Source organism: Oryzias melastigma, linkage group LG11, assembly GCF_002922805.2.
Source record: "Oryzias melastigma strain HK-1 linkage group LG11, ASM292280v2, whole genome shotgun sequence".
NCBI lineage: Eukaryota > Metazoa > Chordata > Actinopteri > Beloniformes > Adrianichthyidae > Oryzias > Oryzias melastigma.
Genome location: NC_050522.1, coordinates 10,551,195 through 10,566,750, shown reverse-complemented (window position 1 = coordinate 10,566,750; position 15,556 = coordinate 10,551,195). Strand labels below are relative to the sequence as shown.

Here is a 15,556-nt window from a genome sequence, read left to right as displayed (position 1 = left end):
AATGGAGGACCGGTTCTGGAGTAATGATGCTCCAGTCAAATCTTTTCACTGGTGAGGGAATGTTGTATGGGTTTTTACTAATTGATGTAGGCAGCTGTGGAAAAGCTGTGGTTGGATTCTGGAGCGAAGAATCCATCCATTTTCTGAACCCACTAAATCCTATTTGAGGCCAAGGGGTTGCTGGAGCCTATACCAGCTAAGGTCAAGTACACCTTGAAGAGATCACCAATCCAAAAAATCTTTTATCAATAAAAAACATTTAATGTGTTTGATTTTTGCTTTCTTCCTTACGATTTCATGTAACTTTCTGTTAGTCAGTCAGTGGCTATCTAAAAGGAAGGTAACATAGAAATTTACCTGAAAACCCATAATGCTACACTATGAATGTTGTTCTCTGATCTATGGCCCATTGGACACTACCATGTTTTTTGGGTTAAAGTACAGGTGTAATTACAGTCTATGTGTTCCAGAAAGCACATTACAGTGACCCCTCGCTATCATGCGGTTCACCTTTCGCAGCCTCACTGTGTCGCATTTGCAGTTTTTCTTTGTACAGCAAGTTGTGTTCTGTGTCCTGATTGGCTGCAGATCAATCAATTTCCTCTGTGCTGTGTCTCGTGTACAGTGCAGAAAGCGTTCAGCTTGCAAAGATGATGTGTGGTTTCGTCCTGTAATACTGGACATGTTTTCTAGGAAACTTTGAGAGAGTTTGAGAGAGTTTTTAACAAGAGAGAAAAGTGTATCAACTGTGTAGTGAGGGGTTTTACAGCCTTAAAACATCAACATTTGCTTGAAAAAAGGATGACTACATTGCGGATTTTGGGTTATTTTGACAACGTAACTCCTGCAATAAACGAGGGACAGCTGTATGCAGTGGTCCTTGAAACTTGGCAGTCACCAAATCCGTTCTTAAAAAGATAGTGGAGGTTTAGTGTTCATCATAGGTACAGTTCAACTGTGAGAGAGAATATGAAAAAATCCAAGAAATTACAGCATAGGAATTTTCAAGACTACTGTGTAATTATGCTAAAAAACATATATGACATATCTACAAATATCCAAAATTATTGGCTAGCACAGACCTATGACATCTTACAGACCTCTTCTATCCATCTGTCCAAGCTTTTATGGCCTCCACATTCTTTTTTATCAGGAGAAAAATATATCATCTGTATAAAAGATAACTGTTCACAGACTGCAACTTCTGCACCAAGGCTAAAACAAAAGAGCTGTCAAGGGACACCTGGGACAAGAATGAACACCTAAACAAGACGCTCAGTAGACGCCAGTCTACAAAAGGTAGCCACTTAGTAGAAGATGTCAATTGTTGGATCAAATATATTAGAAATTGTAATACATACAAGATCACTGACAGTCTTCCTTGGCTAGGATTTTGAGAATGTCTGAGAAATAGCCTGGAATTACAACGAGAGTACTGGTCAATGACCTGGAGAGAGCTGAAACCACGGTAACAAAGGTTATTACTGGCTAGACACTAAATTGTCCTTGTTTAAAATGCTCAAAAGGTGTTCTTGCTTAAACCAGTTCAAGTCTAGTCCCATCTAAAGTTTGCCACTAACCATCTGGATGATCTAGAAGAGGACTGGGAGAACATCATGTGGTATTTGAAGAGGCCAAAGTTGAACTTGTTGGCATAAAGACCCACTTTGGTGGGGAAAGAATACTGGATTGTAGCCCAAGAACACCACACTCACTGTGAAGCATGGAGGTGGAAGCACCATGCTATGGTGCTCCATTTCTGCAAATGGGACTAGACAATTAATCTGCATTAAAGCCTCAGTCATGGATGGATATGGGTTGTCTTTGGGCAAAAAATGAGCAAACTCGTACAGGCTACACTGGTGGACCCCACAAAATATCAAAGTTGCACATTTATTATAGAAAAATATGTGCTCTTGTAAAATTTTTAGGTTTCATCTCCTTCTACCATGAGAAATATCATGTTCTCAAAAGAAACTGCTGAATTATGGAGGAACTTTCCCATTGCAGCCTGAGCTTCCGAGTTCTGTTTTTGGCCTCTAGTTATAGTTTTTACATTGATTGTAAAACTTATGAGTCTCTGCTGTGAAATTCAGAGCAGGCTAAATATCAGATTTTCCTCAGCTGAATAAATCATGCTTTATTGCTAAAATGCCTCCATCCAAAAAAGTGATAGGACCAGAGTCACTGATCTGACTTCCCCCGACTACGTACTGTGAGCTGCTTCACTGTTTAAAACTGGATTTTAGTTTGGATTTCTCTTACTGAGTAGTAACTGAGGCTTAAAGGAAAACGGGGTCTAAACCATGCTCTGCCTAACCCTTTCAGAGTAAACTATATCCATATATATGATCATATATTATCTTTGACACACAAAAGAGCACATGATCTACGAAATATGAGTTATTTTTGCGTTTTTTTTTTTCCTACCTGGAAGAAAGACGTCTCAATTTCTGAGGCTCCTCCTTTTAATCCTTGTGGGTGCCGCCCATTTCATGATGTCATCCTAGAGCCTTGGCAGCTTATGTGTGTTTCACCCACGAAAACAAACAACATCTGAACTTTTGCAAAGATGAATGCGCTTCAGATATACGGTATGTGAACGGGTGTAGCCAGACTTGTTCACAACACAACTGTCTATTTGTGAATTTATGTCATATATAAGGGTCACTAAGCTATAAGGAACATTAAGCAAAGCAAAATAGTCCGAGATTATTAACTGTGTGCATAGTAACCCTAGTACTCTATCACACACTACACGTTAGCCATCTTTGAAGCGTTAGCCGCGTTAGCGTATTTACAATACCTGAAACTTCCTACTTTGTTAGCAAAAACAGACTGATAGCACTAAAGCAAACATTACTGCGGCTACGCTAACTCCCAATTTTGTTAGTAGCTCATAAAAAAACACATTCTGACACTGCTATATGCTAGCTGTGTTAGCGTATTCACTATATTTGTAATCTCTAGCAGCATGTTTAAAAAAACAGACTAATTCAGCGAAAACAAACACTACTTTAACTATGCTGACTCCCAACCTTGTTAGCAACAGGTAAATAAAACCCATTCCGACACAGATACATGCTAGCCCTATTAGCGAATTCACTATATTTGTGACCTAGTTAGCTGTATTTAAGAAAGCAGAATGATACCAGAAAAGACAAAAAAAAACGTTACTCTGAATATACTAACTCCCAACCCTGTTAGTAATTAAAAAAAAAACCACAGTCCGACACCGCTACCTATTAGCTGGATTAGCATATTTACAGTAACAGCCAACTTTGTTAGCAACTTATAAAGAAATAAAACAGACCGCTGAATCAAATTAGCTTCAACAGTTCACTTCTTGTTCTTAAATTACAAAACTAGATTAATATATAAGGTGTACTTTTGTTTTATGGAAAAATTTGCACACTATAGTGCTTAAAAATTTGTGTTGGGGTAAAGTTAGAAGGTCTTGAACATCATTATTAGAATCTGGTCAGTAAAATGCATTAATCACTTAACAAAAAAAGAGTGAATCTTAACTGTGTTGATACAGGCAGGAGCCAAACGTCTTTAGAAGTTTGCAGCTGATGAATGGTGGTCGCCATCTGTGATGTCGCATTAGGCACACGCTGAGCTGCTGCAGGAAGTCCCAGCTGTGAGCGTGAAGACTGAATGAGATGGGATTTGATCAGAAGAATACTCTTGAACCTCTCTCTACTTTAGCATTGTGAATATGAAGGCTTGAATCCATGCTAGAACAGAGGATAACACACGTACACAAATCTGACAATCTTGTAATGCTAGTGATAAAATGATCAACCTCATGTTCTTTAACGTTTAGTTTACAATGTTCTGAGCTCTGGTCACACCAGGGAAATCACATGACTTTCATTTGTATTCCATTCATATCTGTATATAAAAACTGGACAGAGTGACCCCTTCCCCTTCAAGTTCTGAATAGGAAGTACCTGCTGGTTCTGTGAATTCAAAACTCCATAGCTCATTATTGATTGGCAAAAGTGGTTACCATAGAAATGACTCGAAACAATTCAGACGTTTACTGGGTGTTTGGCTCCAATGTGGCGGTGTCGTGAAGAAATGGTGACCGAACTGATATAATTTCATAGGAAGTTTGTCATTTTTTGTGGGTGATGTCACACTCAATCGGTCCAGTTCTCATATACAGCCCGTGGTTCTATTACTTCACCAGCTGTTCTGAATTGTCTTGGTGGTTTTTATGCACCGTAGAAATGTAATTCAATGAAAGGCAACAAGCAAACTTTTTGATTTGAAAATGTCATCTACAATTTCACAAAATGAAAATGGTTTCCAGCAGGGGATTTCATTTTTGCTCTGGATATTGGCAGATCATTTAACAGTTTTTCTGAACAATGTTTAAATGTGAAGTCTTGCCTCTTGTAGCAATAAGGACCAAAACCGACGAAAAAGGAAAAAGATAGAAACAGAAAGAGCTCATGCTGCTTTTAAGCTTCTTGGGAAGAAAAAAATGAAATATGTGCAATGTATGCCACATTTACCATTTTATAATAATATGGTATCAATATGAAGACAACTGACAACAAAACATCCGGATGTTTCATCTGGTCTAAGCTCAACTCAGTGCTGAATCTATGCGTCTAACTCAAATTATTATTATTTTCTTGCCTTCTATAAAAAAGACTACATTAAACATGTGTATATTGACATTTGTAATTATTTTTTTATCGTTAGGATAAAATGTTTAAAATGTAGGTCAGTGTTGGACTTCATTCGATGCTTCTGCATCCCCACGTGAATACAGTTTAAAACGTCCCTTTATACAAAGCAACTATATCAACCGACTTATGCTAAAAAGAAGACCCAAACAAACATTTCTGTTTATTAAGTTCTGCATTTGGAGAGCATATCTTCGCCACTAGATGTCGCTGTGGTGAGCTGTTTCGAACATTTCTGTAATATCTCAACTTTTTTGCAACAATTTTTCCAAATGATCTCCCAGTTGTTCCTTTTCTACCATCATAACAGAGTCTGAGCAGACGGACAGAAACAGATCAGGGGAAAAACTCAGAGCTTCATCAGACAGAGTGGTGGGGCAGACATAGATAAGGCTATCAAACATGACTTGGAAATCCAGAGTCAAAACAATCTGACATGGACTACAAGTCTGCTTAATTATCATTTATTGAATTTAGATTAGTTACATTTATAAATTGATGTCTGAGGTGCACATAGATGATAAACTATGTAGGTTTTTACATCCCTGTTGACCAAAGGACGTCTTGTTGGCTCAACGCTACATTTAGAATGCCCTGACTTTAATGAAAAGCAAAACTTTGGCTCACGACATTGGTTACTGGGTGTCCAGAGCTGCACTGAGATGATCCTGTTTGGCACAGAGCATCTTTTATTTTGAAAATAAGTTATTTGAGCTTCTGTCAAATGTAAAAAGAAGGAGACAGGTTAACATCATTGATTTCGTGACACTGAGAGGACAGGGGTTTGAGAGCTCCCAATCCAACTTGTCTAAAATTAAAATTTGGGGAATTAGGGCTGCTACATTAAAATAGTTGATAGCTAATTTAGTAGTCAATTAGTCGTTACTTTATATTATATGGAGTCAGAGTGTAGTAAAGTTGAAAGTTATAGTGCCACTATTCTATCTATTTTGGCTAATTTGGATTTTAGCTAATATTTCAGCTGGATGCTAGCCTATTTGGCTAATCTAGGCTTTTTTTTGTTTGTTTTTTAAGGCAAATTTTGAGTTTTGCTAATATTTCAGCTGCATGCTAGCTATTTTGGCTAATTTGTTTTTTGTTGTTGTTGTTTTTCAGGCTGATTTGAAGTTTAGCAAATGTTTCAGCTGCATGCTAGCTGTTTTGGCTAACTTAGGCTTTTTAAAAAGTTTTTAGGCTAATTTGGCTAATATTTAACTCACATTTTAGCTGACCTTTAGCTTCAATGATTTTAACTATCAATTTCAGCATCTTAAGCTATCAGCATTAGCATTTCCAGCAGTCAAATTCAGCTACAGCATTCACATTAGCATTATCACAGGTAATACTATATATCTCGTTTTTAGTTAGTTTAAAGCTAATGATGGCTAAAATGTGTGCCTTACATCCAGTTTGTGCATGACCTGATTAGTCAACTAATCAGAAAAAATAATCGGTGATTAGTTGACTATTAAAATAATCGTTTGTGGCAGCACTAAAGTGAATTAAATCGTGTCCTTTTGCTTACCGAGTCACTGCTGCAATTTAAGAATGTCCTCTAAAGAAAAGATAGCATTTTCCTTTCTCTTAGCCCAGACCGACGTGTTTTTTTTTGTTTTGTTTTTTTTCTCTCTTTTTATATTATTTTTTTATATTATTTTGTGTAAATAAGAAAAAACTAAATAAAATATGATTAAATAAGAACATCATTGATTGAAAAAAACATAGTACAACCTCTTAGAGCATGAGCCTTCCCTCCATAAAATGGTTAGCACACTCCTTCTCTCCTGACATGAAACTGGGCGAAAAACCAATTGTTGACTCCTTTTACTATTTGTGTCTATGCAGACAGGAAGCACCCCTGCTGCCATATAATCTGCCCAATTCTACTGCTCGCTGGTTGCTCAGCAATGCATGCTGGTTGACACCCGGAGCTCAGTACAACTTTGATCCAACTTTTAATACCAACTCTTTAGTACCTTTTTAATAAATAAAATATATTTTTTAAACAAGTTTTTTTGTATCTTACTTCTTTATCAACCAACTCTAGGAGGCCAGTAGAGGGTCACCTCATTACAAGTAACAATGTAAATAAAGAAATACTCACAAATGCATTAATTTTCTTCACAAAAGTTCTCCATAATAAAAAAAAAAATACACAAGAACTTGTTAAAAACAATTTTTATCGGAGTGGGTCTATAAAAAGTTACTCCTTCTGAGGCCTTTTCTAAATGTCTTAAATTTATTGGTGAAGGCAGTTAGACTAGACAAACTTTTTCAAAATGTGAACAATTGGTTGGGGGTTCAGGTACTTTGTGGAGTTGGTGGAAACATTGGTACAATTGCAATCTTTGAATGTTTTGAATCTTTCATATAGTGGCCCTGAAGTGAAAATCAATCACATCTACAAATCACTTCATGCAAAAATGTAATAAATATCACAAGAATTAAAAAATAGCTAAAAAAAATAATCAAGAAAAAACATTACAGTTCTGAAATCATAACAAAATTCAAGAAACCGAAGAAAATTCCAAAAAGAAAAAAAAAAGAAATCTGAGAATGTTTTTTAGAAAGCAAAAGTAATTTTCATAAATTAAAATGAATATAAAAAATAATGATAAAATTAAAAAGTGGAAAAGGTAGGTACTATGGGAAAATTCAGACTGGATGGTGACATTTGTTGAACTTTTCAAAAGGGAATTATTTGGCATAATAATATACTAAGATAATAGATATTTCTTTAAGCTTATGTCCGCAGCAAAAGTTCAATCCAGGCAAAACATCCTTCTGCTATCCAATCAGAAACATCTCATAGTACCTCCTGTTTCTTCTTTTTTTTTCTTTTTTTTTTTCTACATTTCCTCAAATTTTTAAAATTTTGTTTTCCATTTTTTTTCTCCATTTTTGTTTCTGAAATGTTCTTATGTCGTTTTTTTATCATTTCTTTCAAAATTGTAGTTGTAATCTTTAATATTTTTTGAATCAAGTGATTTGTTGGTGTGGTTTGAACTTTAGGGCCACCGTACTTTCATGACAAATTGGCTCTTCATTTAGCTACAGCGCACCGTTTTGTTCTGCTTCTGTCTCTCAAACTCAGCTTTAACAAAGTGTGAGCCCTCTTAAAGTTTGATAAAAGCATCCAGAGCTCGTATTTTAATTTCTTAGCAGTGGATAACTAAGTACAGACGACTTTATTGAGTTCTGGTGTTTTTCTTCTATGTCTCCCTCTCAGGTACAGACACACTTGACTGAAGTGCAATCCATGCGCCGTGAGGGCAAAAAAACAAATTCACTCAAACAGCTCATATCTGATTCAGCCCCCCTTTTTATCCTTCTTATAAAAGAAGGGAAGTGATTTGGTGACCCGGTAGATAACACTTAAAATCCCCACGGGGAGAATAAATGCTGGGAGTAGCGACTGAGAGGTAATCCACTCCTCTGAAGTGCTTCACCGAGGAGTACCTCCCTAAAAGAAAGAAAAATCCCCACTGTACACTAGAGCAGTCACATGCAGCTGGAGGACGAGGCTCTCTCAAACAGATGACAATAAGGTGAAACGGTGTGACAGATCGGCTCTATGTCTTCATCTCACGAATCCCAGTCAGCTTGCATACCTTTTGGGTCTGCTATAACACTGATCTTAAAATGATGAGGTGTCTGTTTTTGTAATAATCATGCATCAAAGATGAACAGAAAGGAGAGGAGCTTGAGAGGAAAACACAGAGAAGAGGGACAGACTGACAGAAAGTGCCTCTCCATCTCTTGATCCACGGAAGCCTCGCCAATCTCTGCTTATTTCTGAGCTCCATTAGACATGGCAATAGTGCCATCTAGTGTTTGAAGAGATGTATCTGTTACTGCAGACCATGTAAGAATACAAATGAATAGAGTTGATTACAAATGAACATATTAGAAACTTTCTGAGGCCACAAGCAGGTTTTGTGATTCTAGTTTTGTTACTAAATGTACAAAGTAAAACGTTTCTGTTTTCAGAGTAGATAATCTATCAAAAAAAAAAAACATTTATTCACCTGAAATGCACATATATGGAGGTATGAGGCGTAACATTCATACATGGATGTCTAAATCTGCACAATTTGATTCATCTGTTACAGCTGAGGCCGTAAATTAGCTTTTTTGTCCTTATGGAGTTTTTTTTTTTAATTATTTATTTTCTGCTGCAGTGGCATGATTTCCTTTTTTTTTCTTTTGCAGAAAAGTACCTTAAGTTTCCAGAGCACCTGATTGGACGAGATCCTCCAGCTCAGAGTTTAAATACTGCACATTATCTGTTGGAAACCGCCCCACTGGAAGAAGCAGAGCTTAAAGGGTCACCAAACAGGGAAGTTGGAGGCTGACTCCAACCACAGCCGAAATTTGAAAATACAGTCAGAGGGGCGGGGCTGGGGGGGTGGACTGTTATCATTACTCAAGCTGCAGATCATGATGGGAGACTTAAATGGTTTGACCAATCATAAAATTCAAATGTAATGCCTCAATTCAACCTGTAGGGGGCAGAACACAGACAGTTTTAGACCAGATTTTCAAGAATGAAACAAGTTTATTTTAAATTGTCAAAAATTTGGCAATGACCAACAGGCAGCACTTTTAAAGCCCCATTTATAGAGGTCAACAACCAAAAACAGTTGATTTAGAGTTTGGTTACCCTGTTCCTTCTATCCTTAGAGGCTTTGGTCCTGGAATTTTGGTTGTTTTTGTGTAGTTTTGAGTTTATTCTGTAAATAAATTCCCGGCTATTTGTTTCTGAGAGTTTTTTCTACCTTTATGTTACATCCTTTTACAAGCCCCTAGACTGGATTGTAACAAGCGACAATTGTCTCCAAGCGGCTTTGGGACATTTGAATGCGGAAATGCTGCTCCACAGTCCTAAGAAACCATGCAAAAAAATCATGTGAATTCATGTTTCCAACTATGTCCAGACAGAAAAAAATTCTGATGTTATTCCCACATATTTACGTGAAGCCAAGATGCACATCGCTGCACGGATTTAGAAAATTATGAGCGAACAGTCACTTAAAAATATTATTAATAATAATGATTAATCATCTTTCTCTATACAGCATTTTTGTTTGTTTATAACAGAACTCGCTATTTCTTCTTCTACGACCACTTCCGGCATTTTAGACAGTTCTGCACACGTCAAATGATTTATTCCAATCAACCGCGTGGCGCATGGAACCGTTTGTTACAATCGATAAAGTTTTTCATGGCGCATGCGCACAGTTCTATTCTAATCTGATCTAAATGGAGCCACTGAAAACGTCACGTGCCCAAAGCTGAGTTCCTGATTAGTAGATGCGACTCAGCTATATTGTCAAACTTTAGATATTTAAATTTTGGCTGCGCCGCCCAATTCGAGCTGCTGCCAGACCTTTGCGCCGTTGCACATATCGGACTTCAGATCGCATCAGTACCATTGATTTAACGTTGAAACTGTCCGTCGTACAAATTGCGTTCGGTGTGAATGCACCTTTAGGCTCCTACTCAGTATCTTTGCAGATCTCTGCACTTCATTCGTTTTTTGCTCATTCGCTGATGTTGATGTCTGAGCCCCAAGATGATTGTATTTATAATGTGATAATGGAGATTTGTTATGTCAAAGTTATAAAGCTTTTTTTCTTAACTGAAAAAAGTTGAATGACGTGTACGGTCAACCCCCTGGTGCATATGACTAAGGTTTTAGTTTGGCAATACAGTCCATAAGTGAGTACTGCCCTTTTATCAGACATTATATCAAACTTAATTCAACTTACCAAACAGCCTTGACTAGGAGTTAAAGGAACTATCAACCGTTTTTGTTAACTTCTCTGGTGCCTGTAATGCTATGGATTCCTGATTGAGGACTACTCGGCTCACAGACCACAGTATGACTTCAGCTACCAGAGTCATGTTCTCTTCAGAAGTAATCTGATTAACCAGATGACATAAAAAAAAATAAAATCAGTTTTCCATTCTTTAATGCAAACAGCAGGTTTAGGGAGCTTGGAAAAATCCTAAAGAAAAATATAAGAAGGCATTTAATAGTAAAGGGAAAATATAAGTCATAATAGAAAAAAAAACAACTACGATCTGTATTGAAATAAATAAAAACGCTCAAATTTGCAACTATCAACAATAATAAAAAAATGACTAAAATGACAATTAACAAATGTCAAAATAAAAGCTCAAATTTTCCTGATACAGCAGCATTTACAAGTAGTGAGGCAAATTAGGGAGACAAGTGTGTTTCACAAAGGTGGTGCTTTTATGGTCGGCAAAGCCACATGTGTAGGAGTGTACAAGAAGCAAAAAGCAGCAGTGTGGCAAGAACATTGATTTTTCAAAAACAGGAGCATTTTTCACTGCAGGACAGGGACTTTTGTTGCTTTCAACAGTTTTGAGTAAGTGAGTATGAGAGGAGATCAATGCGACTACAATAGTTTTTTTCCAAGACGTATTGGTTCATTAAGTGTAATCAGGTTTCATGTTAGACATTTAGCTGCCACAAAGTTCACTGGAATGTGACAGAAAATAAATAGCATTGGAAAAATGACATAAAAAATACATCATCCCTCCCTTAAAAAAAGAAAAAAAAAATCCCAGAGGAAAACCAACAAAATGAGGACAAATAACAAGCAAAAGGGGTTATGTTGGCATTTTTTCTAAGCACGTTTCTACAACATTTTTGAAGCAAAATGACGGAACATGACTGAGTCTAGAATCGGTAAAGATCAGAGACGGAAAGAGGGCAAAGAAAGAGTCAAACAAGGTTTAACTACAGGCCAAACAAATGCTGGCTTTCTTATCTCCATGGCAACACGAGGACTGATCTGGCCTTTAGGTCTCTCAAGTGCAATGATTAAGGATGATATGCACCATTTTCTCTTTTACAAAGGTCTAGTAAGAACAGTTCAGTAAATCCATCTTTCAGTCGCACTTCTTTAAATTTTTTTCTTTGTTTTCTTTTTTTTATTATTCTTGCTCCAGTTTCTAAGAAAATAATTGGTCCAGTGAATACAGAAGGTGCCGGGTTCGTTTGGGTCGTTTTACATTTAATTACAGTCATAAACAAAGTCATAATTGCTAGGTTCTTTGGGAATTGGGGGCGGGGCCTCTGGAATCTGGATGTTCTCTAGATCCAAGAGGCGGAGCTTCATCTCCATGGAGAGGAGGGTGTCCAGGTCGGATTTGGTGTAATCGCTGGTCATCTCCTTTCCCAGAAGAGCATTCAGACCATCAGTCCACACACAGTACTGGGGAAAAATAATAACAAATGTATTATATGTACATTTTATACGTAAATAAATTAACAAATTGCAAAAACAAATTTTTTTATTGTCTTATTTTAAGAAAAATAAACTTATCAAAAATATTCTTTAATAGCAAAAATGATCTTAGTTTGAGAAAACATAATTTAGTACGGAAGCTTCCATACTGGAACTTTTTTTTTGCATTGCAGAAAAAGCTGCTGACGTTCCTTATACCAAACATTCTCAATTTAAAGAAAATCTAGCCAGTATTTGTTATCTGAAGCTCAGGGGTAAACAGCAGAGACATCACATCTATGAACTATAATTATATTCCAGGACAAGTAATTTAACGGGGGTCAGAGAATTTTTCTAAAACATAGAATAAACATTTTTGTAGGAATTATCTCTGACACAGCATTGTTTTGTCTGACCGTGCATCAGTTGCACCTGACTTACCTCGTGTTTGTCAGGAGCTATGAAGTTTAGGTATTCATCTGACTCGTACAGAACAGAAAAAGCCAGTTCCAACACCTCCTGCAGAGAGAAGAGGCAGAGAGTGAAGAGGGGGAACAAGGAAATAGTGGACAAGTTGACTGTATATGAGAACTGGACAAAGAGACTCCTCCCCCCCAAAATCCCGGTTGAAATGTTTGACAGATTTTGTGTAGCCCACTTTCAAATAAAAGGGGTAAGGACTTCCAACAAGCTGGTTGCCGTAGCAACGTTGACTCAGACCGACTGTGAACCAATCACTACCTACTGGTTCCAACATGGAGGCGTTAATATCGTGAAAAAATGGTGACTGAATTTATTTGGTTGGAGCCAGAAGAAAGTCATTTTCTATGGATGACGTCACACTCACTCAAGTCTCTTTACAGTCAATGGATCAAAACCACATTTCTGACATGCATCATGACATTTTTACACTTTTGATCTGCAGTTTCTTAAAATCTTGAAATTTCTAGGGTACTGGATTTTGGAATTGTAGATTCGGACAGCACTACAAAATGACAAACACACTATCTGGTGGACTATGTAGCGAGTAGTGAAGGAATTCATACGTAGCTTCAGTCTGACGCTGCTACACATTAGCGTCAGGTGTATTTATGCTAACACTCAAACTTGCAACTCGTAAAAAAATGTAATAGAGCGCTGTGTACCTTTCGAAATCACTTTAACATCAGAAAGAACACCCAAAATTAATTCATATAGAGGGACCTCCGGATTAAAAGATACACCGTCTTTTTTTTTTTTTTTTTTTTTTTTTTAAATAACAACCTACAAGGTCACAACATAAGCTTGAAGAAAAGATGATTAAAAAAAGTATTCCAATCCTGTAAATGGATGAAAAAAAAGCTTGCAACATTAGATTACATGTTTTACTTGAGGGATAAAAGAAAAGATGACTATGATGGTCAAAATTTGAACAAATTATCACTAATGAATGAGTGTGTTTGTGTAAAATGACCTGATGTAGGACACATCATCAAAAAACAAGAGTTTATGTAACAGACTTTAGATTACGTAACTCTAAAACACCCCGAAAATAGTTAAATGACTTGGATGCAAACACACACACACACACCTTGTTTTGCTTCAGGGCTCCCTTTTCCTTCATGTGAGGACAGTCTTTGCCAGTAATAACAGCTTTGATGTCAGCCACAGGCACTGCAGAGAGGACACAACAACTTTATGTCACCACAGATAGAACGCTCTTGTCTGTTTAAGTTAATCATTTCTCAGAATCTGTAATTTCTCAACTTAGTGAAAGCTCTTTAAAAAACGGACAGATATCTTCAGTTTTTAATGTTACGTTGGGCTGTAAGTTAGTGGGACGGGGTGTAAACAGAAAGCTCTCAGCAAAGTTTTTAGATGTTGGTTCAAATGAAACAATTAAAAGAACACTTTGAAAAAAAATTATCTGAGACGGATTTTAACATCTTGATCAGTTCATTTGAGGCTATATGTGTGTTACAGGTCCAAAGACTGTTACCACAGCAACAAAATTCATACTCCAGCACAATAATATACAGAACGGATTGTTTATTGTCCGGGTAACACACGTCCTTTATTTTGCAATAAACTACTAAACAAAAGGCATTTCATGAGTGTCCTTGACCGTTTTCGTCCAATGAGGGTACAATAATACCTATTAATCCAAGTATTGGTCTGTCACGTTCAGAGCATTCATGACACCAATAGAAAATAGTATACACTCTTTTATTAGTGCATTAACCCTTTAACAACTCAAACATTTTTTTTTTTCGGCTGCTTATTGCCTTGGTACGGAGCTCCAACAGTGACATAAAAATAAAATAAAAATAATAATTGAAGTAAAAATAACTTTTTTTTTCTAAAACAAAAACTTAGAGGCTCCATTAAAAAAAAAAAAAAAACAAAGTAAAAAAAATGATGGTTATTAAGTAGAACTTGTTTTTCTAAAAAATAAAGAAAAAAAATCTGGTTAATAAATAAATTAATAAATTATAAATAAATTAATTTTTTTATTGAATTAACAAAAAAATGTTCTGGCTACTAATTGATGCACACCAGTTACTAACCAAAATTTTGTATTTGTTGTTTTTTCAATTTTTGGAAAAAGAAAAAAAAAATGTTTTACTTCAATTTCCCTTTATGGTCTCCGTATTATGGGGAGTAATTCACACAATAAATATTTTTAAAACATGTTTTCTAAATGTTCTAAATGTATTTTGTGTGTTGGATGACTGGTCTGACATTACACTTCTTAACCATACCAATTTCAAAAGATATCTAGAACAAAATAGTTTCATTATTAACTATAAATTTCCTAAATATCATTCTTACTAAACGACTGCAGTTCTTTCTCAATATACAGTGTTAGGGAGCTCAGAATAAACCAGTAAATTTGGAGAAAATGAAGTCTAGTGCAGGACACAACACAGGTAAAAGAATTCCAAATACCTGCAGTGCACTGCCATCTGTGCCTCCTGCCGACACACTGTAGAGTTTCCAGGGCTATATTTAAAGTCCATCTAAGATGCTCATAATGACACCAAAGTCTCTTCATAACACTCTTCCATTAAATATTACTCACAGGAACAGTATTAGTCATTTTTGTCATTTACTAACCAGTAAAATGAAGTAAAGCAGCGACTGAGACACATGCGAGAATCATTTGTTGGATAGTTTAAGCCTGGGCCTACGGGGCCTCTACAGACAATAGTGGGCTGAAGTCATCCCAGAGTACAGCTCACAATTAATTTTTTTCATTACAGTCATATAATAATAGCCCTCCAGTTAAAAGGAATTTAAATTATTGTAAGTCAATGAAATGAATTACGGAAGTGCTCAGTTTTGTGGAGTGCCACACACTTCCCCACTAACAAAACTGGCGTCCAACAAGTGTCGACATGTCCTTCGAGAAGACAATGAACCCTACGAGAAGACGCTGAACCCCACGAGAAGACACTGAACCCCACGAGAAGACACTGAACCCCACGAGAAGACGCTGAACCCTACGAGAAGACACTGAACCCTACGAGAAGACACTGAACCCTACGAGAAGCCACTGAACCCTATGAGAAGACACTGAACCCTTCGAGAAGACGCTGAACCCTACGAGAA

The 15,556-nt window shown here is 36.7% G+C and overlaps 1 protein-coding gene across 1 annotated transcript in view; it reads right to left on the bottom strand.

The window, feature by feature from the left end:
- Positions 1-10,661: 10,661 nt before the first annotated feature.
- elmo1 (engulfment and cell motility 1 (ced-12 homolog, C. elegans)) overlaps positions 10,662-15,556 on the bottom strand; it is a gene marked incomplete in the record, with an annotated part of 93,489 nt that continues 88,594 nt past the window's right edge. Inside the window, 3 exon segments of the mRNA XM_024298658.2 lie at positions 10,662-11,953; positions 12,407-12,484; positions 13,536-13,618. Coding sequence (XP_024154426.1) covers positions 11,753-11,953; positions 12,407-12,484; positions 13,536-13,618 — 362 coding nt within the window.